The sequence below is a fragment of the Podarcis pityusensis genome, assembly GCF_964106645.2.
Source record: "Podarcis pityusensis genome assembly, chromosome: 2".
Taxonomy (NCBI): Eukaryota; Metazoa; Chordata; class Lepidosauria; order Squamata; family Lacertidae; genus Podarcis; species Podarcis pityusensis.
The window spans coordinates 114,822,285-114,850,253 of record NC_138029.1 but is presented as its reverse complement, the minus strand read 5'-3'; the positions used below and the strand labels follow the sequence as shown (position 1 = coordinate 114,850,253).

The 27,969-nt window shown below is 48.0% G+C and overlaps 1 protein-coding gene across 2 annotated transcripts; it reads right to left on the bottom strand.

Annotated features, from left to right (window-relative positions):
* Window positions 1–8: 8 nt before the first annotated feature.
* Window positions 9–26,746, bottom strand: PRRT1 (proline rich transmembrane protein 1). Of its 2 annotated transcripts, none has more exons than XM_080993290.1 (4): window positions 26,449–26,746; window positions 10,021–10,433; window positions 8,178–8,303; window positions 9–4,028 (listed from the first exon to the last, which is right to left on the bottom strand). In XM_080993290.1, exons 1-4 carry the CDS (start codon window positions 26,465–26,467, stop codon window positions 3,852–3,854), a joined length of 735 nt encoding a protein of 244 aa, XP_080849416.1. In that variant the 5' UTR covers window positions 26,468–26,746; the 3' UTR covers window positions 9–3,851. The 2 variants fall into 2 exon arrangements, with proteins under 2 accessions (XP_080849416.1, XP_080849415.1); XM_080993289.1 differs by having other exon boundaries at window positions 8,178–8,354; window positions 26,449–26,743.
* Between the last annotated feature and the right edge of the window lie 1,223 nt (window positions 26,747–27,969).

The window sequence follows — 27,969 nt, the reverse complement described above, 5'->3', positions numbered from 1 at the left end:
GTAGGATGTTGAGAATCAATCAAATGTCTTTATTAAGTAATATATATATAGAGAGAGAGAGAGAGATTCTGTAACCAGTCACTTGCAAACAGATAATAAATAACGGAGTCCAACATCCAATAAAATAAAAGTGGGTGTGCGGGGAATGAATTGGGAGCTCGTGTGACGGAATATGGGGTTTGGTGGAGTCTGGGGCGGGGCGGGTGGCCTGGAAACGAGAAGCCGAACAGCCAATACCCAGATTTAATTATGCCCTGCAACGCCTGAACCATTCAACATATGCTCACACTTCTGCGCCCATGTCTAGCCTCATATATGCTAAATTTTTCTCAATGCCCTTTGGAGCCAATCTACTTGTCATACTGAATGAAGTGGTATGATACCATGTTTAAAAACACCCCACCCCTTAAAAAAAAACACACACCCTCCCTGCATTTAGAAAGCTAGCCCATCAGCGTGAAAGGTTTAGCATACGGTAGTTCTCTCATCCTGGACCAACAGACTATAGTCCAGAATTCTGCCTTTGTTTAGCACAATATGCCGACTGTCTCTAAGGTTGGCTCTGTACACAACAAAGTGACAGAGTGAACTGTGCCGTTACAGATCATAGCTGGGGAATGCCCTATTTGAAAGTCTGCTTATAAACAAACAAACCTCCTTGTAAATAAAACAGTAGTTCCCCAACCTCACCACCACCACCACTCTCTGCAAACCACTGGAAAATTGCTGACTTGATTATTTTTCTTCCCAGTGTAGTGCCACACTAGATACTGTATGTTTTCTAGGGAGGGTTGGGTTTTGGTTTGGTTTTTTTTGCTGCTTTTATTTCTTATATATTGTATTTTATTTTGTTGTGTAGAATTCAAACTGCAATACAGTAAGCCATAAGAAAGAAAAGCAGTGATTAAAACGCAAATTAAAAAGCAACATGGCTTTTTAATATGATGGATGTGCCGTCTCCCAACCTCAAGCACAACCTCAAGCTTGTGAGCCACTGGTTGTCTGTGGACCATAGTTTGGGAAGTCCTGTCTATCAGGAAGCCCTGATAGAAACCTATCTTCCATAAGAAGGGCCTTGTCCATCTCTTCTCCTGTTGTTTGTTACATTTTTTATTTAAAAAATCCCGCCCTTCCTTCAAAGAGCTACGGACAGAATACATGGTCCCTCTGTTTAATCCTCACCACGACCCTGTGAGGTAGGTCAGGCCGCGAGACGGTCATGCAGGAATCTTTGTAGCCAAGCAGTCTAAATCAAATACTCTTACATGTTAACTACTCTTAGTCTTATCACTGATACTTATAAGCCGCTCTGGGGCTCGGGAGTCATTTTTGGTTGAAGAACAGGATTAAAATGCTGTTAAGATAAATACGCTTTGCCACAACATCACATGGGCTCTATTTACAAAGTGTCGTTAAGGTAGGGGATCAGTTTGGTGTTTTGTTTATTTAAAAAAAGGAAAATGCAGTCCCCGCAGCTGCAGTCTGAAGTGCTTGCAAACCGTAGACTAGGCCTCACTGGGTTACTTCGTACAAGTCAAAATGCCTTTCTTGCAGTCTTGCCCTGGCTTCTGCCTGCTCACTGGAAATACCACTGTCACAACCTGTTTTTTGAGGTTCTGCTGCTTATTCCCCATTATTCTGCCCTTTCTCTTTCTCCACCTAATTCTTTTTGCTTTTTAACAAATAAAAAATAACTAAAAGTGGTTGTGGTATGTTTTTCATATGGCAGCCAAGGAACAGCCTTGCTCTCCAAAGTTTTAAATGACTATTACCTCTATAAACCCAGCTTGTAAGGCAAGCAGTGTGGATAAGAGATGGCTATATTTCAATCTACCCCCAAGCATTGAGAAGAGAGTGGGAAGGAATCCGAATAACTGGCTACATACAAGGCTTTGTGTGATAGCTCAGTCAGTAGAGCGAGAGACCCACAAGGTTGTGGGTTTGAGCCCTACATTGGGTGAAAGATCTTTGCATTGCAGGGGGTTGAACTAGATTTATCCTTGTGGGTCCCTTAGGTAAAGGTAAAGGACCCCTGACAGTTAAGTCCAGTTGTGAATGACTCTGGGGTTGCGGCGCTCATCTCGTTTTACTGGCCGAGGGAGCCGACATTTGTCCACAGACAGTTTTTCTGGGTCATGTGGCTAGCATGACTAAGCCGCTTCTGGCGAAACCAGAGCAGCGCATGGAAACGCTGTTTACCTTCCCGCTGGAGCGGTACCTATTTATCTACTTGCATTTTGACGTGCTTTCGAACTGCTAGGTTGGCAGGAGCAGGGACCGAGCAACGGGAGCTCACCCCGTCGCAGGGATTCGAACCGCCGACCTTCCGATCAGCAAGCCCTAGGCTCAGTGGTTTAGACCACAGCGCCACCCGCTTACTCCCCAACAATTCTATTCTTCTTCTTTATATAAACATCAGGGCTGTGTGATATATCAGTATATCATCCAGAACCAGTTTGAAGTCCATAACTGCCCTGAGACCTCCGGGTATAGGGTGGTATATAAATTCAACAAATAAATAATATCGTAATATTGGTTCCATAATCTGGCAATATATTGTGAATCAATATGTGTGTGTTAGGTCTGGCTTTCAACATGGTGATAAATCACCAGGTAAACATTGTGATATACTGATATATCATGATGTCTGAAATAATGTAACTATGTAGAGGTGAACGGTATAATGTCCTGGCAAGTGCTATCTGCTTAGGGGTATAAAACAGATAAATTTCACAATGTTGAAAACCAGGTATCTCCCAGCTCTAATACCCATCACTCCCTCTGCTACCACATGGGAGAAGATATTTCTTTCTCCTACTCTCAGTCCCCCCCCCCGTACGTTTTTTAGCGATGGGAAGTTTTTTAAAAGAAGAGTCATATGAAATGGAGAGGTATTTTTAAAAAGAGGTGCTTTTAAGCAATACAGGGCATTCTTCAAAGAAACCTCGAGAAGGACTGAGAAGCTAGGAGCAGATGCACAAATGAAATGGTGAAGGGAAGGCTATGGCTTCCTAACTGCACATGAATATTTTTGACCGCTATCTTGAATAATTCTTTGGGAATCAACCTATTTTAGAAGGGGTTCCTATCTAAAACAGAGAGCTAAAAGACAACAGAGCAAGGCTGTATTATTCAGTGCAGAGAGGAAGGGTGGATTTGGATGGGAAACAAAATAAAAGGGAGGTAAGAGGTTCAAACTGCCCCCAATATTCAGTCACTCCACCTCCTCCTGCAAGGAAGGGAGAATTGGCTGATGGAACAGCAGCAACATTGGCAGAGCATCTTATTTGGCCTTATTTCATGTGGTGGAACTGCCAGAAAGCAATTGTGGATACAAAGGGGTAATGCTTAATGAATACACAGGTGTGGTGCATTGTCCTGTTAAACAGGCAGTAGGAAGCATGCAGAATGCAGCAGAAGGAAGGCGGCTGTTGCCATGGGCACGAGAGATTGGAGCCTACTCTTTGGGAAGGAAAGAAGCAAGCAAAGTATTCTGGATTAAAATAAAAAATCTAAAAACCGGCAGGGTGGAAAATTCGTTGCGAGGAGCCCCAGCTGACGGGCCCCCTCGGGTGCGTCAGCATTCAGTCTGAATATCGTCTTCCAGAAGTCATTTTGCTGAGTAGGTACCATTAATACTGCCGGGAGCTTTGTGGGAGACGGTTGCCAAGCATTCCAAGTATTGTTGGCGGTGGGGGAGGAGACGGTTGCTAAGGACCGCAGGGGAGACAGTTGCCAAGGACCATCCTTGGGAGCAATGGTTGCTGGGGGGTGTTGTCGGTTTCCTTCCAGGGCTGTTGACACCGGTTGCCAGGGGCACAGGAGGAGTCGGAAGGCAAGGCTGCCGGGCGCTAGGGGTCCCAGTCATTGTCATGGTGCTGAGCAGCGATGATGATCACTACAGTGAGGATAGTGCACAGGACCATGGCCGCGATGCCCACAGCCAGGCTGATGAAGGAGAAGTTGCGGGCCTCTCGTGAGGCAATTTCTGCTGATACGATGTCACCGCGGGCAACTGCAGTCCGCACCTGAAGAAGTGAGAGGAGAATGGTTATTTTGTGTGCTGCTTAATGCCAAAATAGGCTTCTGAGCAAAACATAAAGGTAAAGGTAAAGGTACTCCTGCCCATACGGGCCAGTCGTGTCCGACTCTAGGGTTGTGCGCCCATCTCACTCAAGAGGCCGGGGGCCAGCGCTGTCCGGAGACACTTCCGGGTCACGTGGCCAGCGTGACGAAGCTGCATCTGGCGAGCCAGCACCAGCGCAGCACACGGAAACGCTGTTTACCTTCCTGCTATAAAGTGGTACCTATTTATCTACTTGCACTTAAGGGTGCTTTTGAACTGCTAGGTGGGCAGGAGCTGGGACCGAACGACGGGAGCTCACCCCGCCGCGGGGATTCGAACCGCCGACCTTACGATCAGTAAGTCCTAGGCACTGAGGTTTTACCCACAGCGCCACCTGCGTCCCATAAACAAAACATACAACCCAATTATTTGATTGATTGATTGATTGATTGATTGAGTGACTGAATTTATACACTGCCCTATACTTGGAGGTCTCAGGGCGATTCACAGAATAAAATCAAAATATAAAACCACAAAATACATAATCAAAATAAAAACAACAATCCAATAACAACCCCCCCCAAAAAAACACATTTTAAAAGGGCATAGGATTACCTGTTCTGGGGGTTCCCCCAGGACTCTGCAATAAACTTGGAGGTGGTCAGAGTGTATGGGGTAGAGAGAGCTCCCAGGCCCTTTTAATATCCTCCCTGTCTTTGTTAGCCTCTGTTAGACTGTTCATCTCTTTCCTGTCCCTGTTTTTATCCTCTGGATTGTTTTAAGGGTTGTTTATTTTTTTAATATGCTTTCAGCTTTCCAAATAGCTCAGTTAATTGATTGTGGTTGTCTATGGATTTTGTTCTCTGTGCTGGTTATGGATTTTATTGTGGCATCTTTGCGGTACTTTATTTATATTTTTGACTTTCAAAAGCTGTTTTTAATTCTCTGCGAGTTGTCCGGAGGCCTGTGTTTTACGGAACAATTAATAAATAAATAGTCTGGCTGGAACTTCCTGTCATCCTTCTGAGCATGCCGCTCAGCTCCAGATAACTTAACCTTGAAAGAGAGTGAACTATGCCGGTGTGGAAACTGGACCCCAAGTGTGTAAAAGGAAATTAAAAAAAAGAGGGACAAGGGAGGCCGGGACAAGTAATAAACACAGAGGGTGGAATTGCAATTCCCTGGATTCCCTGGGAGAAGAAATGATTACCAGCAGTAAGTTATACTAAGAAACACACCCCATTGTGTTCAAATGCTTAGACCAGGAGTGGAGAGTCTTGGGCCTGTGGCCCAAATATGGCCCTCCGGGTATTTCTGTGTGGCCCTCAGGATTCTCTCCAAGCCACAGCCCTCACCAGCCCTGCTCCATGACCTCCTTTGCCTGAAATGTGTCACTGAACTGTGAGAATCCCTTATGCTTTCCTGGATAGAGAAAGATCTATGTGTGGGAAACCCTTGTCCTATGCAAAGCCTGCAACAGTTCTCCGATGAAAATAGGCATGTCCTAAGGAAAAGCAGGACATTCTGGGATCAAGTCAGAAACCGGGATGGCTTCTGTAAACCTGGGACAGTCCCTTGGAAAATAGGGATACTTGGAAGGTCTACCTATGCGTAAATGGGATGTTGCCTACATTACAAAGGGAAGAGCCACATCTGTCGCCCCACCCACTTTTGCCTGTAGCCCCACCCATCACTGACATCTGCCCCCACCCCACCCCACTCCCCTGAAGGTATTCCCCACCCTAAGCTTAAAGGTAAAGGGACCCCTGACAGTTAGGTCCAGTCACGGACGGCTCTGGGATTGCGGTGCTCATCTCACTTTATTGGCTGAGGGAGCCGGCGTACAGCTTCCTGGTCATGTGGCCAGCCTGACTAACCAGGCGAACCAGAGCAGTGCACGGAAACGCCATTTACCTTCCGCCAGAGCGGTACCTATTTATCTACTTGCATTTTGGTGTGCTTTCGAACTGCTAGGTTGGCAGGAGCAGGGACCGAGCAACGGGAGCTCACCCCGTCACAGGGATTCGAACCTCCGACCTTCTGATCAGCAAGTCCTCAGTGGTTTAACCCACAGTTAACTCCATTTAGGACTGTAGCAAAAACCAGTTTGTAGCTTTTAGAAATCGCTCCATGAGCACTTTCCCAACATTGTCATCTTCATAGCATGTTCCCAGAACGCTTTTCTCTCTGAGTAGGAGTCAGCGGCCGCCAAGCACCAGAGTTACATGTTATTTATCCTTTATGGGTGGGCGGGAAGGCAGGCAGGCAGAGATGGACTCGGCACCTCAGCTGGAGGCAAGAAACCTCGCGCTCTTCCAGCTTGGTAAAATGGCTGCCAGCCTCCTCTCAAGCACGGGATTATTTCCAGAGCACAGAACAAAGCGACTGAGTACAAAATGTGTGCGCGTGTGGGAGGTGAGGGGTGCCAGCCAGACGTGAACAGGGAGTGCGCCGAGCATATGTTCCTGAGGAATTAAAACTGTTTCCTTTTTCCCCATTTTAACTGCTTGCATATTCCTCAAAATCTTCAGCCTGTTTCTGCGGATGAAAAAGGGTGTCTTACCGCTCACAACATGGGACAGAATTTACCGTTGTGACAAGATTAAAACCTTCAACAGCAACAGTATCGGCTGTCACCCTATTCAAACCCATTGACTGCATTATGGAGCAGGGTTTTGTGACAGCTGTGATCATCGACCACGGGTCCCTAGATGTCATTGAACTACAACTCCCATCATTCCTGACCATTGGCTAAGCTGCCAAGGAATGATGAGGGTTGTAGACCAACTCTTTGACAGTGGAATGGTCTCCCTCGGAAGCTGGTGGACTCTCCTTCATTGGAGGTTGTTAAATTATGGTTACCAGAAGTCTCCGTTTCCCGGGGACAGTCCCTGGATTTACAAATCTGTCCCTGGACAAAATCCATCCCTGGATTTCATTTAATGTCCCTGGATTTATATTTTAAGTGTTGTGGATTTATTAGTAGGGAATGAATGTTGCGTGATTGGTTCAAGGGCACAAGACACATCATATGGGGCTTCTGGAGAGGCATTAGCTATGGGCCTCATCAAACCTAAATCTGGCCCTGGTGACAACCCTTGAGATATTTGAAGATGACTAGGATATCTTCTCTCAGTCTCCTATTTCCAGGCTAAACATACCTAGCTCCTTCAACCATTCCTCATCAGGCTTGGTTTCCAGACCCTTTATTATCTTGGTTGCACACCTTCCAGCTTGTCAACATCCTTCTTAAACTGTGGTGCCTAGAATTGGACGCAGTATTGCAGGTGTGGTCTGACCAAGGCAGAATAGAGTGGGACGATTACTTCCCTTGATCTGGACATTATACTTCTGCTGATGCAACCTAAAATAGCATTAGGTTTTGGGTTTTGTTTGCTAATGACCCCCCCCCCCACAGAAATAGCAAATACATTTTAAATAAGACTGAAACCCCAACAAAGTAGACACTTGTGGTAAAGACCCATTTACCCCGCTGAGAAAGCCTGTTGAAACAGGAATGTTACGTTTTCCATAGTCATAGCTGTCAACCTTCCCTTTTTTTGCGGGAAATTCCCTTATTCCAGCACCGTTTCCCGCTGCTTCCCGCTGCTATCCCGGATTGTTAGATATCCCGTAGACTGTCCCCAGGACAGGTGAGGCTGCTGATCCCTTATTTTCGAGGCTGCTGATCCCTTATTTTCAAATCTGAAAGTTGACAGCTATGTCCATGGTATCGGAAGAATGCAGATAGTAAATGCTGGTTGTATCTTGACATGAAGGCTTTCCCACAGAACAAAGCCAACCCCACCAAAAGCCCTGCTCTGAGTTACTGCATAGCAGGTTTCTGAGATCTTTGCAGGAGAAGCTCTCCTGTAGACTGCCGCAATCTGGGTTTATAAGGGATAAGGCAGTCCCTCAAGTAACCTGGTCCTGAGCTGAACAGGGCCTTATACGGATAGCTCAGTCGGTAGAGCATAAGACTCATGATCCCAGGGCTGTGGGTTCGAGCCCTGAAAGATTCCTGCATTCCAGGAAGTTGGACTAGGGCTCCTTCCAAGTCTACAGTTCTATGATTCTTGTACCTCCCCTCTTCCCTTCCTCAGCTGCTCACCTGCACGGCCTTGATGATAGCAATGATCCCCGTGGGCCAGAAGCAGCAGATGGTGGTGAGGACCGCGATGGGAAGGTAATCGTGGGGCGGGCGCCTCGGTTCCAGGATGGCGATGCCGGGGGTCATCTGTGTAGGGGACAGAGATGGTGGAGGAGGAGGGTTGGCCTGAGGGTAGGCCTGCAAGCAAGAGGGGAGAAAAGCCGTTGTCACGGGAGGAAGGAGTCTCCATTTTGCTTCTCTCCGGAAGTGTCAAAGGTGGCCTAAAGCATTCAGCACACTCAGGTGGATTTCATATTGTAAACCCCTCAGAAAGCATTGTTTGTTGTCTAGTCGTTTAGTCGTGTCCGACTCTTCGTGACCCCATGGACCAGAGCACGCCAGACACTCCTGTCTTCCACTGCCTCCCGCAGTTTGGTCAAACTCATGCTGGTAGCTTCGAGAACACTGTCCAACCATCTTGTCCTCTGTCGTCCCCTTCTCCTTGTGCCCTCCATCTTTCCCAACACCAGAGTCTTTTCCAGGGAGTCTTCTCTTCTCATGAGGTGGCTAAAGTATTGGAGCCTCAGCTTCAGGATCTGTCCTTCCAGTGAGCACTCAGGGCTGATTTCCTTCAGAATGGAGAGGTTTGATCTTCTTGCAGTCCATGGGACTCTCAACAGTCTCCTCCAGCACCATAATTCAAAAGCATCAGTTCTTCGGCGATCAGCTCTCACTTCCATACATCACTACTGGGAAAACCATAGCTTTAACTATGGAAAGCATAGGCCCGGCCTGTTTGTAATGCACCAGGCACATGAATGGCACGATAAATGTGAATAAGCACTTCCAGTACTGTACCACTTCAGGATGCCGGTGGGAGACAGGGTTCTAGGGATGGGGAAGAATCTTGATTCACTTAAGTTTCTTAGATATTCACTTATGTTTTTAGATGTGACGAAACTGCGGGAGGCAGACAGGAGTGCCTGGCGTGCTCTGGTCCATGGGGTCACGAAGAGACGGACACGACGCAACGACTAGACAACCACAGATGCCGCCCAGAGTGGCTGGGGAATCCCAGCCAGATGGGCAGGGTATAAATATAATCATAATTTAAAAGGCAAACCTGTCAAAAACCACACTTTCCAAAACAACGCACAGACTGAAACACAGCCACCTTTCAAACTTTGCTCCAGATTTTTGCAGTGCGGTTCTCTATCCAGATAACGTGCGCACAAATGCAGGTTAAAGTGTGCCTAAAAATGCATAAATTAATGACAATAGCATGCAAAAACTCATAATATGGGTGACTCCCCACCTGTTCTGGCACCCCACATATATAAGTGAAAATTGCGTAAGTGGGGAGCCCCCTCTAAATGCCCTCTCTGCCTCTCTCTCTCCAATCCAGATCAGAAATAACTGTAGCAAAACTAGCTACAACTGGAATTGAAGCAGGAGGCAGGAGCATAGCTGCCAACCTTTCCCTTTTTTAAAGGGAAATTCCCTTATTCCAAATAGGATTCCTCGCAAGAAAAGGGGAAAGTTGACAGCTGTGGGCAGGAGAATGCGAGGGAAATTGGTGGCTGTGGCTGCTGCGCTGCCCCGCATTTCAGCTGTTAGGGGGGAAGTGCTGAGCAGCATAAGCAAAGCCCTGGTGCGCCTCCAGCCTCTTCTCTGCCCTCACTGATGTCGCCTTTGGGCTCCGGGAAGGGTCTCTTCACGGGCCACAAGAACTCTCCAGCTCTCTCTCCCCATTTCCAGGTATGAATTTAATGATTTCCTAGCGCCGCACATATACGCAGTTGCCCGCAAGTTGATCACACCCATAAGAAGCACTTCAGATTGCCCACCACCATAAACAACTCACCGCCCCTACTGGGTAGACCGGAAGGTATGCCGTGCACGGCTGTAGCTGGACAGGGTATCCCGGGTGCATATAGCCTCCGATTGGTAGGGTCCCGACTGGTGGATGAGTCTGCACGACGTAGCCCTGAGGGGCTCCATTGAACTGAGTTTCCTGCATGTAGGGATCCGGGGGGAGGCGCGGCAGGGTGGCGGAATGGTGGCGTGGCGGGCGCGGCAGGGTGGCTGATGTAGGGGGAGGGCGTGGCAGGGTAGCAGCCCCTCCGAGCCGGGGCAATGTGGCAGTGCCTGAGTGGACGGTCGTGGCAGGGGGGTCGCTGTAGCCGGGGATGGGGGCATCTTGCGGGGGTGGAGGAGGCGGCTGCAAAGGGGCGTTGTAGGGGGGAGGAGAGGTGTGGGGGGCGGAGTCGGGGAGTCCTAAGGAGGAAGGGAAAGACAACATGGGGGTGGGGAGCCACAAAGAAAAGATGTTAAAGGGGCATCAATATACACTCAGCAGCACAGCATAATTTGAAAAATTGGACTTTAGCTGGTAAGGGATTGCCCCAAAACAATAACAACAACCCCCAAACAGGACTACTTGTGTCTTTTCCTTTTCCGCGAAACCTCCATTTCAACAACCAAACAAAGGCACATTCATTTAATGTATCCAGCAATATTGTCTTGAATTCAAATCTCGTCCACCAAAGTGCTTGCAATCTGTCTGAGCTTCGTGTTGCCTACAAATCTGATACACATTCTCTCCATTCTGGCATTCAGATGACTGGTTAAAACAGCTTTTGGAGCAAACATACCAGACCTATGTATGCTTTTCTCTTAGCTCAAATAAGTTCTAATGCTGGTGGAATGCTCTTTCGATGGAAGCCCAGCTAAACATCAAAGCACTCATCAGAGAGATGCAATGTGACTGCATCTTACCAGGCTGATGTACAAGGGGCACACCATGCTGTCATATTGAACAAAGCCCAGAAATGAAGGTTCACAGTCTGTATTTCGCAGGATACAAAAACAACCCAAGCTTTAGGTTTGCACAATTAAGTGCCCCTCCAGATGTCCCTTTTTTCCAATAATCATTCATCATGCTTTGTGCTCATGATATTATTGGGACGTTATACACAGCCACACTTTCAATATCATTTGCACCTGCAAAAGCTTTGGGGTGCTTTGCTTGCAGTAAGTCAATGATATAGTAACATTGGGGAAATATGGCAGAACTGCAGAATGGCATACCTGCCAAGTGTCCTGGGGAAAAACAGGATATCCTGGTTTTTTCTTGTGAGATTGTGGCGGCCATTTTGGGTGCTGTGCTATCGCGCTGCGCTCTCGCCCCCCCAAAAACACTTGGGGGGAGGCAAGAGCGAGTCGTGGGTCATATGACTCATGTGGGAGTGCGTCCTGGAAGATTAACATCCCAGTTTTGGGTGAACTGTCCAGCATAAATCCACTACTAACGTATTATTATTGCATCGATTACAGGCACTAGTCTGGAGGGGCCTTTTTGCAGTCTAGAAAGTGACAGAGAAAGACATTGCAAAATGTGGGATGAATGAATGAGTATAACTAACAGTAAGATATAGGAACACCCTGCAGGTCTATCAGGATGAATGCTTCTTGCCATATAACCACCGTGTAAACAAATAAGAATGAAGGCTTTCGAAAGACTGGCTCTAGACCAGACTTCCTCAAACTCAGCCCTCCAGATGTTTTGAGACTACAATTCCCATCATCCCTGACCACTGGTCCTACTAGCTAGGGATCATGGGAGTTGTAGGCCAAAAACATCTGGAGGGCCAAGTTTGAGGAAATCTGATCTAGACTAACAATCATGTAAGCTTTGAGCAGGCAAATTAGGATGGATGCTGAATAAGCAGGTTGCCTGAGGGAGCCCTTTGTTCCAGCATTAGCTAACTAATTTCGTTTCTCTGCCTTTCCCTAAGCTACGCTCTTCCGTTCTGTGTGTCTTTTCAGTTTGCAAGCCTGAGGGCAGGGCCTCTGTCTCACACTTTAATCAATGCGAGTTGTTTTTTTGGAGATCACAGTTGTCTGAAAAGCGAGGTGGATCGATGGAAAATGACTGTAGCACGGAACCGGTGACAAAGAGGCAGGCAGTGGAGAGTGTATGTCAGGGACCCTGGGGAGACTGAATTACAAATGTCTTTGGCCTGAGGCAGGGAACTAGCCTAATGCGCTGCCTCGACAGGCCCAGCTTGGGTGTTTGCCGCTTCCTCCTGAAATGGCAGCCAGTTGCCGCCATTTTGTTCAGCCTTCCATGCACCCCACCCACATGTGCCCAAAGGGCTGTTCTTAGGTTTTCCCAGCTGAGCCACACAACCTTGGTCAGCAGAGCAGCCTTTTATAAGCAGGTGCCTTCTGGAAGCTTTGGACCAAAGCTGGGGCTGATGGAATTCGTAGGCTGAACAACCTGAAAGGAACCGAGGCTGGTGAAGGCTGTCCCAGGCGCACCAAGACATCTCAACAAGAAGTAGCAAGCAGGCATAGCAGCTGTCCTGGTCACTGGTTCAGGGGTCTGCTGCTCAACGGTCCACTAAGACTGCAGTGCCTGAGGCTCACATGAACATGGAGTTGCCCTGTATGACAGGAATGGAAGAACTGTAGCCCTCCTGAGGTAGTGGACTCTAACTCCCATCCTCCCTGTTCATTCGCCTTGGTTGCTGGGGCCAATGGGAGCTGTACTCCAACAATACTGGAACATACCCAGCAAGTGTCCTGGAAAAACTGGGAACATCCCATTTTTTTATTGCAAGAGAACGGTGGCCATTTTGGTCGCCATGATTTCCCCCAAAATAAAAGGCTCCCCCCCGGGCTATAATCTTGTGTGGCACCCCAAAATGTGTGTTTTGGGCACCGCGCCCCCCGCAAAAGCGTCTTTTTCCAGGGAAAATTGTGGCGCAAAATCATGCGAGATCCTGGAATCCAAAATGGCTGCCGTTCTATTGTGATAAAAAAAGGAAGATGGTGTCCGGGAAGATTGCATCCCATATTTTGCCATCCCTGTGTTGGAGGGTATGCTGGGACACCCTCACCTTATAGGAACATAGGAAGCTGCCTTATATCGATTCAGACCCATCTCAGTGCTGTCTACACACCAGGGGTTCCCAAACTGGTCTGTGGACCCCCACTGCTCCTCAAGGTGTTCCGTGGCATATCTGCATCGAACATAAACAATATTTTTAATCCTGTTTTTATTTCTCCTTTTATTTCTTACATCCATGGACTGCAAATGGTAATGTAAGAAATAAAAGAAGTAATAAAAAGACAATTAGGAACTATGCCGCCTCTAGCACAGCGCATTGCAATTGCTACAACAGGCAGAAAAAATAGTTAAGTGGTCCGGGAAGACCCTCAGCTATTTTCAAGTGTTCTGTAGACAGGGAAAGTGTTTGGCAACCACGAATCTACGCTGACTAGTGGCAGTTCTCCATGGCTTCATAAGGGCCTAGGAAGAGCCAGCGGCCCATTTAGTCCAGAAACCTGTTCTCACAGTGGCCAACCAGATGCCTGTGGCCAGCTTGGTGTGCCTCATGAGAAGGCCTCAGAATAACTCTCTTCCAACAGGCAATATGAAACCTCTGGATCGGCCAGGCCTGGTATAAAAGAGCCTGACTGTTGAGCTTTAAGACTTCAGCATCCACAGTGCTGGCAGCTCAACCCTTCTTGGCTGCAGCTGTGGAGCCCATTGTCCTTCTGTGCCTGGAGAGCCTACTCTTCAACACTTACAGCCTGGCCCTGGCCCCCAAAACATGTGGGATTTGTCAACAGCCGCCTGGTATCAGCGCTCTGCCTCGCCCACCCGCCCCGGCAGTGATCCTGAAGGAGACAACTGTCCTAGCTGCACAAAGAGCCATTGTTTGCCTAACATTCCCCACGGCTGTTTATTCCAGAGTCAAGCCAGGCAGGGTGAGGCAAAGCACCTCAGGCAGCGTATTCGAGGGTGGCAGCTTCTCCAACCCTTCCTCCTCAGTCCCCAGTCCACTTTCCTCCATTGGAGATCAGAGCGACATGCTCCACAGGCCTTCCATGCACCCACTAAACAGCACTATTGCTCTCAAGTGCGCTGGATAATGCTATCTAATGGCCTGCATGCGTGCACACACACACACACACACACACACACACACACACACACACATATCCTGGGAACTGTAGTCTGTTAAGGCTGCTGGGATTGTAGCTAGGCCTGCTACAGTTTCCAGAATTATTTGAGGGGTGCGTGGTCTAAATGCATGGTGTATATGCAGTCCAATTGCCGGCACTGAACTGCCAGTCAGCTTCGGTCCAAGCAATGCGGGTGAGATGTGCAGGAGGGCAGTTTTGTCCTTTGCCTCAGGCGGCAAATTGTCTTGGGCCGGCTCAGAATCCAGGCGAAGGGGAGAGAAACAGGGATGCCCAGCCATGTGGTGTGTAGCCTACGGACTCCCTCATGATAACAGCCTTTCTCTCTGGCGCAGACAAGAAGGGAGCACTCATCTCCTGACCCGCGAGAGACTCAACAGCAAGGACACGCCATTTCAGAGCTCATGAGGGATTTTGTGGGATAAGGTGTCGGGAAGGGCTTGTGCCACGTGGAACAGCCAACGCTTGCTGGGTACTGTCACAAAAGTCAGGTGCTTCTGTCTCTCTCTGCCAAGCGGTGGCAAAAGCTCATGGGGTTCCAGGCATCCCCACAGGAGAGAGTAGAAGACATGGTGGAGACTGTCATAAGTTTAAGAAATATGGTGTACAGTGGTACCTCGGGTTACAAACTTAATTCGTTCCGGAGGTCCATTTTAACCTGAAACTGTTTTTAACCTGAGATGCGATTTTGCTAATGGGGCCTCCCGCTGCTGCTGCGACGCAATTTCTGTTCTTATCCTGGGGCAAAGTTATCAACCCAAGGCACTACTTCCAGGTTCCTGAAGTGTTTGTAACCCGAAGCGTTTGTAACCTGAGGTACCACTGTATCCGCCTATTTACACCTTCGGATTGCATGGAGGGAGTCCTGATCTTACTATCATGGGTATTTCAAGAGTGCATCCCTAGAGTCCAAGACATCTCTCCCAGTCACTCTGCAGCCAGCCTGCCCAAAGATTGGTCCCAGCCTTCCTTCCTTCCTCTTCTTCCCAGCAACCTTGGCTACCACACTCCCTTTCCCTGTCTCCTCAAGCATACAGTGACCCCTGGCAACCTTCCAAACCCCTGTCTCTGTTCATTGCCAATGGCCCTCAAAGGCCCTCAATTGTTTCTTAAAGGCCCTAGCTCAGCCGGGTCCTTTTACATAGGCTAACCCAGGAATTCCTATGCAGCTGGTATTTCTCCCTTCGCATCCTAAATACAGTGGTACCTCGGGTGACATACGCTTCAGGTTACATACGCTTCAGGTTACAGACTCCGCTAACCCAGAAATAGTGCTTCAGGTTAAGAACTTTGCTTCAGGATGATCAATTCCCAGAATCCCCTCACCCTCCTGCAATCCCACCACATATGAAAGAGAGATCAATTCTGGGAATTGATCTATTGTGAATTGAAAAAGATGCTTAAATACTCGTTTGTGAAGAAGCCAGAATCCTTCCTGCTAGGTATAACAGGAAGAGAGATAAAAAGACAGGACTACAAACTGTTCCAATACGCTGTTACAGCGGCAAGAATACTGATGGCCCAGAGGTGGAGACAGGAGGAAATGCCGACTTTGAACGAATGGAGGATGAAACTCATAGATTACGCAGAATTGGACAAAATGACTGGAAGAATAAGATATCAGAAAGATCAAAAATTCATCGAGGACTGGGGAAAGTTTGCGGCATATCTGGAATCTATATGTGATCAACAAACAACGCTAGTGGGGTTTAAAGAGACTTTGTAATACTGTAAGGTATATTGTATGACAGAATTAGAGAGGTGTAAGATAATGGTAAACCAGCAATACTATATAGAAAATGCGGGAAAATAAGAAAAATGGATGATTGTGGGAGGTGCTGGTGGAGGTTCAAAAACTGTAAATTTGTAATCATGGTTGCAGCCAATATAAGCAAAAGGAAAATTGAATAAAAATTTATTATCAAAAAAAAAAAAAAAAGAACTTTGCTTCAGGATGAGAACAGAAATTGTGCTCCGGCGGTGCGATGGCAGCAGGAGGCCCCATTAGCTAAAGTGGTGCTTCAGGTTAAGAAGAGCTTCAGGTTAAGTACGGACCTCCGGAACGAATTAAGTACTTAACCCGAGGTACCACTGTATGCAAAATCCTACCATTTATTAATTTATAGGTTTTAGCCTCACCCGCTGAAAACCCCCCTATAACAATACATTCCCAATTAAATTGCAAATGAGCAACGTGAGCATTCATTGTGACTTTTCATTATCGCTGTCTCGCAGCATGGTGTGGTTGCCGTTAGAGCGAGGGAAGGGTGTGTGTTGCAGGGTCTAACCCTTCTTTTTTTTTTAATGAATATTTATTCCAATTTTAAAAATTACAGAAAAAGAAAAAAGTAGAAAAAGAAAAACAAATCACATACATCTTATACAAAAAACAAACAATACAAAAGAAAAATACAAAAGACAAAAAATCACCATAAAAAGGTAACAAAAAATCAAATTAAACCTTTAAAACCGTTTTCCCATTTACTTATTTCCGTGACTTCCTCTCACCTCTCTGCTTTGTATTCTAGTTTGAATCGTGTCTCCAGCAAATCCTTCTAACCTTCTTTTCATTTACTTATTTTAACATTCGAAAGTATTTAATTCTCCTCTATCTTTATTTTACACTTCATATTTACTTATTCCATTATACTCTGTCTGCCAATACGGTCTAATATTCTTCTCCAACCTTTTCTAACATTCTTTTATATTACAGTATTTCTGAAGATATATTTTAAATTTTTTCCAATCTTCTTCCATCGACCCTTCTTCCTGATCTCGAATTCTGCCGGTCATCTCAGCCAGTTCCATATAGTGCAGGGTCTAACCCTTCAGGTGCGGCTGGACTCCAGCTCCCATCAGGCCTCAGCCAGCATGGCCAATGGGCAGGCATGGTGGGAGTTGTAGTCCAGCGACATCTAAAAGGCCCACAGGTTCTCAATCTCTATGTTAGGGGGTCAGATTAGAACTGGGGAGGCCTATGTTCAAATTCCTAAGCTAACAAGGTGACTTGGGGCCAGTTCCTATCCCTCAGCCTAAGATAACCTCACAAGGTTGGCACAGGGATAAAACTGCAGAGAGTTATTGACGTATAAATCTAAGAATGATATGGGCTCCAGAGGAGCCAATCCCCTGAGTCTGCCTGTGACTAAGGCATAGCTGTCAACCGTCCCTTATTTGGCGGGAAACTCCCTTATCCCAGCGCCGTGTCCCACTGCTGTCCCGGATTGATGATGTCCCTTAAATTTCCCGGGTTTCATGCTCGCCTGGCTCAGGAGGGAAGCAGCGGCTCAGGGTCCTCCGCCTCGAGAGAGCAAAAGAGAGCATGCGCACGAGCTGCCGCGTCTCCGTCTCTCCCTTCTCCCCCTCAGGGGCACGTCATGAGAAGACGGGTGGCAGCGGGTGGGCAGGCAGCCCCTCTCTTGCAAGACTTCCGTCGCGCTGCCAGGGGAAGCCAGAGGCAGCAGTGGCGGCTGAGGAGGCAGCCTGAGGGAGGAGGAAGAGGAGGGGATGGGGAGGGACGCAGAAGGGTGGCACTTCAGCGGCTGCGCCACAACCGCCTCATGCCGGGCTCCTGGGGGGCAGCATGGGTGAGAGTCTCCTTCCCTCTTGGGCGGGGAAGGGCCGATGGAACTCATAAGCTAAGCAAAATCCCTTATTTTGGCTGCTGATCCCTTATTTTCGAGGCTGCTGGTCCCTTATTTTCAAATCTGTAAGTTGACAGCTATGGACTAAGGGTGTGCTTTCTGACTTTCAACGTGCTGGAGGCAAGGCCCAGCACGGCGCCACATGCAGGGATGCAGCAAGCAGCCTCCCTGAGAGTCAGCATGCCTCTATCAGGAAGAGTTGGATGATGAGTTCACATCCCATGCAGAGATGCTGCAGGAATGCGGCACGGGCTGATTGGAAAGAAGCAAAACTGGAGCAACAAATCACACAAAGACTCAGCAGGGTCTGTGGGTGGGTACTTTGGTCCTGCAAGAACCTACAATTACATCCCTCCAAAATGTTCGCTGTTCCTCTGGCAGAACACTAATGTGCTACAGCCCACAGTTCCTGGCCTGAATTCTTCCCGTGCTCTCGGGCAAGGTGGCTCCTCGTGGTGATATCAAGCCCAGTAAATTACCTGAGCCCCTAAATGCACGGCAATCTCTCCCTTACCTCTTTCCCCTTGACCGAAAAGGGACCCTGCGGCAGGCCTGTGCTAAGAGTCCTGCCAGGGAGCCGTATAGAACCCTGTACAAGAAGCAAGCAAGTTACCAACATCTGCACGGGGCCTAAATACTCAGGGTTCAGCACGCTCTGGCACCAGCTTCGCCTGAAAGGAGCAGGGAGATGGGCCGATCTGGTGCAAATAGGACAGTGGCATTGAGGCAGGGCCGTGCCTTCTGTTAGGCAGGTGGCAGATACTGGGAGTGGGGGTTGCAGTGGCAGCCCCCGTGGCCATTGCTCCTGAGCACTGCAGCCAGACTGACCTGTGGCACCGGCTCCGTGCCACATCAGAGCGACATATTGATTACATTTACAGTGGTACCTCGGGTTACATATGCTTCAGGTTACAGGCTCTGCTAACCCAGAAATATTACCTCGGGTTAAGAACTTTGCTTCAGGATGAGAACAGAAATCGGGCAGCAGCGACACGGCGGCAGCAGGAGGCCCCATTAGCTAAAGTGCTGCTTCAGGTTAAGAACAGTTTCAGGTTAAGAACAGACCTCCGGAACGAATTAAGTACTTAACCCAAGGTACCACTGTATATCCTTCAACTCAAGGGGGAAAACATGGTTCTCTTCCTCCGCATTTTATCCTTGAGGCTGAGAGATTCTGACTGGCTCTTATGGTTAACCCAGTGAGTTTCATGACTGAGCAGAGCAGAGGTTTGGGCCCTGGTCCCAGGCCCTTGCCTGACACTCTAAAAACTACACCACCACTGGCTCTCACTAATCCTTTGTTGTTTTCTCATTATTATTATTATTACTATTATTATTATTATTATTATTATTATTATTATTATTAGTTATTAAACTTATTTGTGGTTCTTTCCAACGTGCTGCCTGCATTAACTTTCCTTGCCACATATATATATGAGTGTGTGTCTGTCAGTATGATATGATCGCTCTGTATTGTTAGATTTTAGGATGGAGTGCTGTGCTGCCTACGTTCCCTTCAGTTCGTAAATTCCTTTTTTTGCCCACCAGCTCACTACTTTGTGTCAAGCTCAGCTTATTTCCTGACTAACAGCGCCATTTACTCAGCTGCACCTAAAGTATTCCACGGCACAGTTTCCCTTAATGAGGAGGTTAATCTGATTCAGCTTAATATAGCAAACAGGGGACCTTAATCGTGCCTTCAGTCTGCATTTATGCTTCCGTTGATCACAACGGCAACTTGCTCTTCAGCACAATAATGTCGCTTCCGGTGCCTTTGAGGATTGAACTGGCTCATTGCCTGCTATTTTATGGGGGTTCTGGCACACCTTTGTCAACATGTTAAATTCTAATGTGCTTTTAAAAGGGTATTATCTGGCACTGTCAACCTTGGCCCAATAACTTTTTAAAAAGCAACAACAACGCAACCCTCATTGGCTTAGAAAGGAAAATTGCAATTAGAAACTACTGTAAAAGGAATTTTAGGCACCCTCCTTTAAAAAGGTGGGGGAGAGAGAATATGATGTTGTCACCATTCTTGTTCTCTTTGGCAGAAACATAAAATCATGACTGACAGTCTTCCTGTTTCAGTCCATATGTGTGATACTGTACTTGCTGCAGCCTGTGGCCTTGAAATCTTATCTGCAGCACATGTTCTAAGAGGATTTTATTTAGAAACTAGCACCACTGAAAATCAGCGACAACTTTATAAGGAAGGGCTTGTGTGGAACTGTTCCGGAAGCTCTGCAAACACCATCTTGGTAGTCGATATATCCCCATGATTACGGTAAATGGTAGTTGTTGTAGCAACGAGATCATGATTGTATGTCCGCTTCCTTTGATGTCCGCTAATCGGCTTGCTTTATTCTTATCTGGGGGCTTGAGGTGCTGGGCTCTGTGCCCAGAAAGGGGCGCTATCTGTAAGATTTGGGTATTTGCCACCTATGCCCTCATCTGGTCATGTGAAGTGATGAGAAGTACCTGGCCAAAGTGACATATGCTGCTTTGTGTATAAAGAATGTATGACTGTTTGCTTGGGCACGGACAGGCCATCCCCTTGCTGTGGTGTTTGCCCCACATCTATAAAGGCTGAGGGTCTTGGCAGGCTGCTTTGGTATTAAAGAACGTCTAGGCCTTTATTCTGATACGTTCCCCCCGCCCCCATACAAGTTTTTTCCCCTCCATATTACATCACAATATAAATAAACCAAAGCCGTCACCACATCCTCCCCATTCCCCCATCTATCCATCAATCAAACCTAATATTCTTTTGTCCCTCCCCCCACTCGATTTCCTCTACATTCTGAGATTACATTTATATTTGCATTTACAATCTTCTCAAATCTACTATATATTCTTATTATCTTTCCTTACTGATTTACCTTCCCTCAGATGCTTTACATTTTAATATCTTTTTTTTTTTTTTGAGCAATATTTTACCATATACTCATCAAAACATTCCCACTCCTTTTTTAATTTTTGATTCGATTGGTTTCTTCTTATAATAGCTGTTAGTTTTGCCAGAGTTAAGTATTCATTTAGTTTAAAAATCCATTCCTTCCTTAAGGGTAGAGTTTGTGATTTCAACTTAGCAGCAATCACTACTCTAGCTGCTGTACTTGCATATAAGAAGATTCCCCGCCCCGCCCCCCATGGTATCTCTTCCCCTATCAATCCAAGGAGATATATCTCTGGTTTTTTTATTATTGATATTTTCAACATCTTCTTTAATTCTTCATGACACGTTTGAGATCCTTCTTTGGTGTCCCTGCACCCAAGCCCTCCTTTGGGCCTGAGGTTCAGAGCAGGGCTGTAGATCAGTGGCAGAGCATCTGATTTGAATGCAGAAGGCCCCAGATTCATCTCCAGGTGGGGCTGAGAGTGCCCCCCTTCTGAAACCCTAGAGAGCTGCTGCCAGATAGTGCAGGCAGTACTGAGATAGATGGTCCAATGGCACAAGAGAGAGGAAGATGATGACAATTGCGCAAGCGGAAATCTACTGAACGCTTTGGCTAAAAACTCACTTCTGTTTCTAGCCCCACCCAACGTTGACATGTGGCCCTCAGAGAGTTGGCCAGAAGGGAATTCGGCCCTCAGGCTGAGAAAAATCCCCCCCACCCCTGCCCTAGAAGCCTGGGAACCAGCAACAGAATAACAAACGAGATATCCAGCAATTTGCTGCCCTATTTAACAGCATCCTAAAATCAGCCACCTGAGGCAGCTGCCTCACGCCGCTGAATCACAGGCTGGCCCTGCGGCCGCATCCATGTCCCTAACCAGTCATTACGCTCTGGGTATTTTTGTCCAGCTGCCCTTTCCCTTCAAATAGCGGTTCTGCATTAAATTACGTTGGTGATGTGTTTGTTTGTTTGTTCCCCGCCCCCCTCAAAGGCCGCCCATGGCATCCTTTAAAGAGGCGGTCAAAAAAGGAGGGCAGGTACACAACACATACACACACACACCGACACACAATTGTACACTGACAGCTTTTCCAGTGTGGTAAATATATATGATCCACTTTGGGGGTCATACAGCTGCCCTCTCTACACACAGAGCACACAAAATAGATCTTTATTCATGCTCTCTCTCTCTCTCTCTCTCTCTCTCTCTCACACACACACACACACACACACACACCCTCTCCAAAGTAGGCCATCCCTCCAGAGGGTGAACAAATTCCCGTTATGGGTTTTTTAGGTCACTTTGTTTGTGCTTGCCTGCTTTCTATTTATAGAGGGAGAAGGAAGAAGTGTCCTGGGGGGAGAAGAGAAATGGGGTGGGGGGAAGGTTGTAAGGGGGTTAGATGAATGAGTGAGTGGGTTACAAAAGGCACATGGAGAGGTTTGTTGGGATTCAGATGCCCGGTCTCGGCCCCCACACAACCTGGGCAGGTCATTTTCTCCCTCGGCATCAGTTACCGGCCTTTAAAACCGAGAGCATCCCTCTCCCAGGCAGGCTGGTTGTGATGGCGAGGATAAACCGGCTTGTAAGATTCCGAAAATTTCGTAAAGGTTAAATGGGGCATAACAGCTCAATGGCTGCTGATGTTTCAGGGCCAGCAAAGGACGAGGCCTTTTTTATTAACCTCACATTCCCTTCAGGACCGAAACCATTAGCAAACAAAGCCACCCGTTCTTCCCCCCTGTTTCTGAATATCTCACCCGTCAATCCATAATGAGCAATAATAGTACAAGGGGCAAGATCCAGGAAATGTTAAGCTCTTCTAAGCCGTATTGATTCCAATTAGAGCAGTGGGCACGTGCCAAAGCGTCTTGCCGTCCAATCGATGGGCTGAAGTGCTTAACTTTGGTGGAATTAAGCCCTTTGTATTGGCCTAGGCCTCATCCTAAACGTTCAGCGGGGCTTACAACAGCGGTGCAAGGTAGGCTAATATCATTCCTATGTCTCTGGAGGCGAGGCGGAGAGATTGTTTTGCTTAAAGCCCCCCAGCGTACAATCTTGGAATTCAGAAGTAAGTCCCTTTGAGCTCAGTGGGAGAGTTTAACATTAAGTGCGTATAAGATGGCAGGCCTGGTGAGTCAGTGGCCAAGAGGTGACGTCTGAATTGGGGACTCCCAAGCATGCAATTCTTTGTCTCGGCTGCTATAATGCACTGGTCTCAGAAAAATGGGTGTGCACAGATCCTCCAATGTCCGTATTTTCCAGGGACAGTCCCAGATTTACAGAAGCCACCCTGGTTTCTTTTTTGATCCTGGAATGTCCCGCTTTTCCGTGTTTTCATCGGAGAAACGTTGGAGAGTATGCAACTCTCGAGCCAAGGAGATAAGAAACTATACAACCTTTAGAAGACTTCTGAAGGCAGCCCTGTATAGTTTTATTATGCTTTTATATACGTTGGAATCCACCTAGAGTGGCTGGGGCAACTCAATCAGATGGGCAGGGTAATAATGATGATGATGATGATGATGATGATGGAATAGGAACTATTTTCATCAGAGAAATGTTGGAGGGTTTGGTGTGCAAATAATAATAATATTAATAATAATAATAATAATATGCTTTATTTATACCCCGCCGATCTGGCTGGGCTTCCCCAGCCACTCTGGGTGGCTTCCAACAAAATATTAAAATACAGTAATGCATCAAACATTAAAAGCTTCCCTAAACAGGGCTGCATTCAGATGTCTTCTAAAAGTCTGGTAGTTGTTTATTTCCTTGACATCTGGTAGGAGGGCGTTCCACAGGGCGGGTGCCACTACCGAGAAGGCCCTCTGCCTGGTTCCCTGTAACTTGGCTTCTCACAATGAGGGAACCGCCAGAAGGCCCTCGGCAGTGGACCTGACTGTCTGGGCAGAACAATGGGGGTGGAGACGCTCCTTCAGATATACTGGACCAAGGCTGTTTAGGGCTTTAAAGGTCAGCACCAACACGTTGAATTGTGCTTAGAAACATACTGGGAGCCGATGTTTCAAGACCGGTGTTATGTGCTCCTGGCGGCCGCTCCCAGTCACCAGCCTAGCTGCCGCATTCTGGATTAGTTGTAGTTTCCGGGTCACCTTCAAAGGTAGCCCCACATAGAGCGCATACATATACGCATGCAAACAGGAAAGAGCAGAGTGTGTATGTGCTATACAAGGCCATAGGAAGGCTATACAAGGCCATGAGGTAAATTGGGGCTAGGAATCCTTTGCAACCCGAGGGCCAGGTTTCTGAGGGCCACATGCCAGCGGTGGGCAGGGCCAGAGGCAAAAATGGGTGGAGCAATAAGCTTCCCTTCCTACAGGAGTGTAGTTTCTACACACCGCACACTTAGACACACATGTTCTTCTCTGTCCCTCCACCCAGACAAGCAAGAGCCATGGTCAGAGTTCAAGGACCTATTCCAGCTAGGTAAAAACCCTCAAGGAAGGTGCAAGGCAGGGCTGGCGGGGTGTGGGTTTGTCCTCAGGAAATCTCCAAGCAGCTGATGGAGAGCCCTGGAGGACCACATTCGGCTCCAAAGCCTAAGGTTCCCCACACCCAAATTTCCTACACTTTGTTGTGTAAGTGTGGGAGAGCAACAGGTCACATGGGTGTCCATAAAACCACCTGCGTGATCCTGGCATGTCGTCCTAGAATGATGTGCATGTTCAAACGGGCTGACATCCTTTGTAAGTATGTTAAATTGCCTCGTTAGTTCCTGTAAGGGTATTTTAGTTCTGGTGGGGCATAAAGCAGAAGGGATTCCTTAAGGAGCCCCTTTGGAGTGGCAGCAATGAGTGTGTCTCTGTGGAAGTTTCAGCTTCTGCCTGCTGCGTGTGTGCACCTGCAAGTTCAGGAACAGTTGTGGAAAATACTTGTGCGTGTCCATGCCCATGTGTTTGTGTATGGTGTCGTGGGCTGCCTAAGTGCGACATGCATAAAATACATTTGTATACTAGGATGTAGTGTGTTGGATTCCTGTTGTGCTCTGTGTGCATTGATTATGTGTTAGTACTGATGGGTGTGTGTATGTGTGTGGGGGCACCATCCATATAAAGCGCATCCATCACACATTTTAAGCATGCCTTCTCCCAGAGAATTCTGGGACCTGTAATTTGTTAAGGATGCTGAGCGAGCACTGAATGAGCTTTAAATGTATGGCGTTTGTGGTATATGGCAGGGATGGGGAACATTTTTCACTCCAGGAGCCGCTCTCCCTTCTGGGTAACTTTCTGGGGCCCACATTCCTATAGCGGACAAGGCCAGAGACAGACACGGGTGAGGAAGGAATGCAAATTTTACCTTTGTACAGTGGGCTAATTTCTATCTAGGCCAGAGCTTGGGGACACACTTTTTAGATATGCATTATTTCGCGACACAGTAATTCAGTTTTACTAGCAAACCGGTGGTTAAACTAAACCCCTTTCCAGCTAGGAGCGTTCACACGACACAATTGCAGCCGATACACCAATGTGTCGCGACACACAGTTTGGAAAGCTCTGATTTAGGCAAACCAAATGATATATAAATACAGTCTTCTCTCCACTGCGAAAATTCAGATGCACATTCCTCACAGCAATATTTGCTGTGGCAGTATAAACAGAAGCGGCTCCGCTTGTCAAGTCATGTCACATCAGTGGCATAATCCCTCTGCTCTCTGTACCTGCCGGATCCCATCTCCCATTTCACACCCTGCATGATACACACACACACACACACACCAAACACCCAGACACATAACAGATGACATCACAAACTGATGCGCACACAGTTACCCCCGGCACAGCGCTCCTGCTAAACAGTCTCACACCTCGCACATGGAATCTTGCCTCCCTCACCCATTGCACACGCTACCTGTGCCGGTGACCTCCGTGGAAACATCTGATCAATGCACAAGCTCACCCAACTCTCCAGCACATCAGATATCCTCCTTTCTGTGCATGTTTGAGGGAGAAAAAAACCCAAATAATTGCAAGCGCATTATACACACACACACACGGTTGAGGCTAACTCTCTTTTTCTCAGAAATTAACGGGCCTTTGTTAGCTATATTTATTCATTTCAATGGGGTTCCTCTGAGCAGGACTAGCACTGATGCAATCTACAGGCCCCGGCTGGTTGCACAACCTGGCCTTTGGAAAGGCCATATACACAGATACCTTCAGCTTCTGCACCCCTCCTTTGCACACCTGTCAACACAACCACACAGGCATTTTCCACAACAGCTCCGCTGCACAAATCCCAGCAACCGAGTGATAGGCAGGCACGGTTGCAAGAGGCTTCTGCAGGCAGGCACCCGCGCAAGAACTGCGCTCCGCTCCTCACAGCGGACCCACGCTCCCTCGCCCTCTCAAATTTCTCCTCTGCAAGCTGCATTCGTGGATAGAACATCGCACCGGAATATTTCCATTCTGCACAACGCACAGCATTTGCACGACCCCCTCCTGACAGCACCACACACGGAGGGATAATTCCCACACACAGCTTGATGGGCACATGTGCAAACCCCCCCCCCCAATATGTATCTATCTGATCTGCATCAGAGGGAATGGCACATGCTATATATATATAAAAACAGTCTTCATGTGCCATTCCCTCTGATGCAGATCTGATCTCTCCCCCCCCTCCCTAACCCCACCAAACGCCCACCTTGCGCCCAGCAACCCAGGCGGGCCCGATCCCCGCCTGATCGTTCCCCACCAGCAGCATCCTTTATTAAGAGACCCTTCCTTCACCTGTTTTCTCCGAAGACATCTCTGCCGCTGCTCTCGACGTGGCTGCCACTCTGTGTCTGTGTGTCTGTTGTGGAGGCGGGTGGGGGGGGGGGTTAGAGACCCACCGGAGGAGGGAAAGAAAGCTCTCTGCGTCACCCCCCACCAAGAAAAGCCTCCCTCGCCGTCTCCTCCTGTCTCTGCCTTGCTTTGCCTCCCTCCCTCTCTCCCTCTCCCTCCTTCCCCGGACGAGCCACGCGGCTCTTGCTGTCCCTGCGAAGATGATGGGGGGCGATGGAGCGAGAAAGAGGCGCGCGCGGGTGGGGTGTATGGGGGGGGGAGTTAAAGGGCCAGGCGGCTTCACGGGCAACCCACGGAGCCCACCTCTCGGCTGTTTTTCTCCTGCGGTGTGGGATAGCTCGCTTTCAGACCCAGGAGGACTTTTAAGGGTCTCTGACATACATATATATAAAGGAAGCTGCGTTGTAGTTTTTGGTCCCATCCAGCTCCATATTGTCGGCTCAGACTGGCAGCAGCGGGAGATGCCAGGGATCGAACTTGGGATTTTCGGCATGCAACGCAGATGCTCTACCTATCATTGTAGAGATGGAAAGGATCCCCCAAAGGTCATCTAGTCCAGCCCCCTGCAAAGGCAGGAATCTCAAGTAAAGCATCCATGGCAGATGGGCCATCCAACCGAAAACCTCCAAGGAAGGAGAGCCCACAAACCCCCAAGGGAGTCTGTCCCACTGTCAGAAAGTTCTTTCTCGTGCTTAGTTAGAATCTTCTTTCTTGTAACTTGAAGCCCTTGGTTCGAGTCCTGCATTCCAGAGCAGGAGAAAAACGAGCTTGCTCCATCTTCCATGTAACAGCGCTTGAGATATTTGAAGGTGACTATCCTATATCCTAAGGGACGCGGGTGGCGCTGTGGGTTAAACCACAGAGCCTAGGACGTGCCGATCAGAAGGTCGGCGGTTCGAATCCCCGCGACGGGCTGAGCTCCCGTTGCTCGGTCCCTGCTCCTGCCAACCTAGCAGTTCGAAAGCACGTCAAAGTGCAAGTAGATGAATAGGTACCGCTCCGGCAGGAAGGTAAACGGTGTTTCCGTGCGCTGCTCTGGTTCGCCAGAAGCGGCTTAGTCCTGCTGGCCACATGACCCGGAAGCTGTACGCCGGCTCCCTCGGCCAATAAAGCGAGATGAGCGCCGCAACCCCAGTGTCGTCTGCGACTAGACCTAATGGTCAGGGGTCCCTTTCCCTTTACCTTATCCTATATCCTCTCAGTCTTCTCCTTTCCAGGCTGAGCATATCCAGCTCCTGCAGTCGTTCCTCATCAGGCTTGGTTTCCAGACACTTGATCATCTTGGTTGCCCTCCTCTGCACATGTTCCAGCTTGTCAACATCCTTCCTAAATTGTGGTGCCCAGAACTGGACACAGGATTACAGGTGTGGTCTTACCGAGACAGAACAAAGCAGTACTGTGACTTCCCTTGATCTGCACACTATGCAGTCTAGAATGGCATTCACTTTTTTTGCTGCTGCATCA

Coding starts and splice junctions, on each gene's coding strand:
- PRRT1 (XM_080993289.1), bottom strand. Junction 8,355..10,020: donor CGGTCTACCCAGTAGGGGCG/GTGAGTTGTTTA, acceptor TCTTGCTTGCAG/GCCTACCCTCAGGCCAACCC. Junction 4,029..8,177: donor CTATCATCAAGGCCGTGCAG/GTGAGCAGCTGA, acceptor TCACTTCTTCAG/GTGCGGACTGCAGTTGCCCG.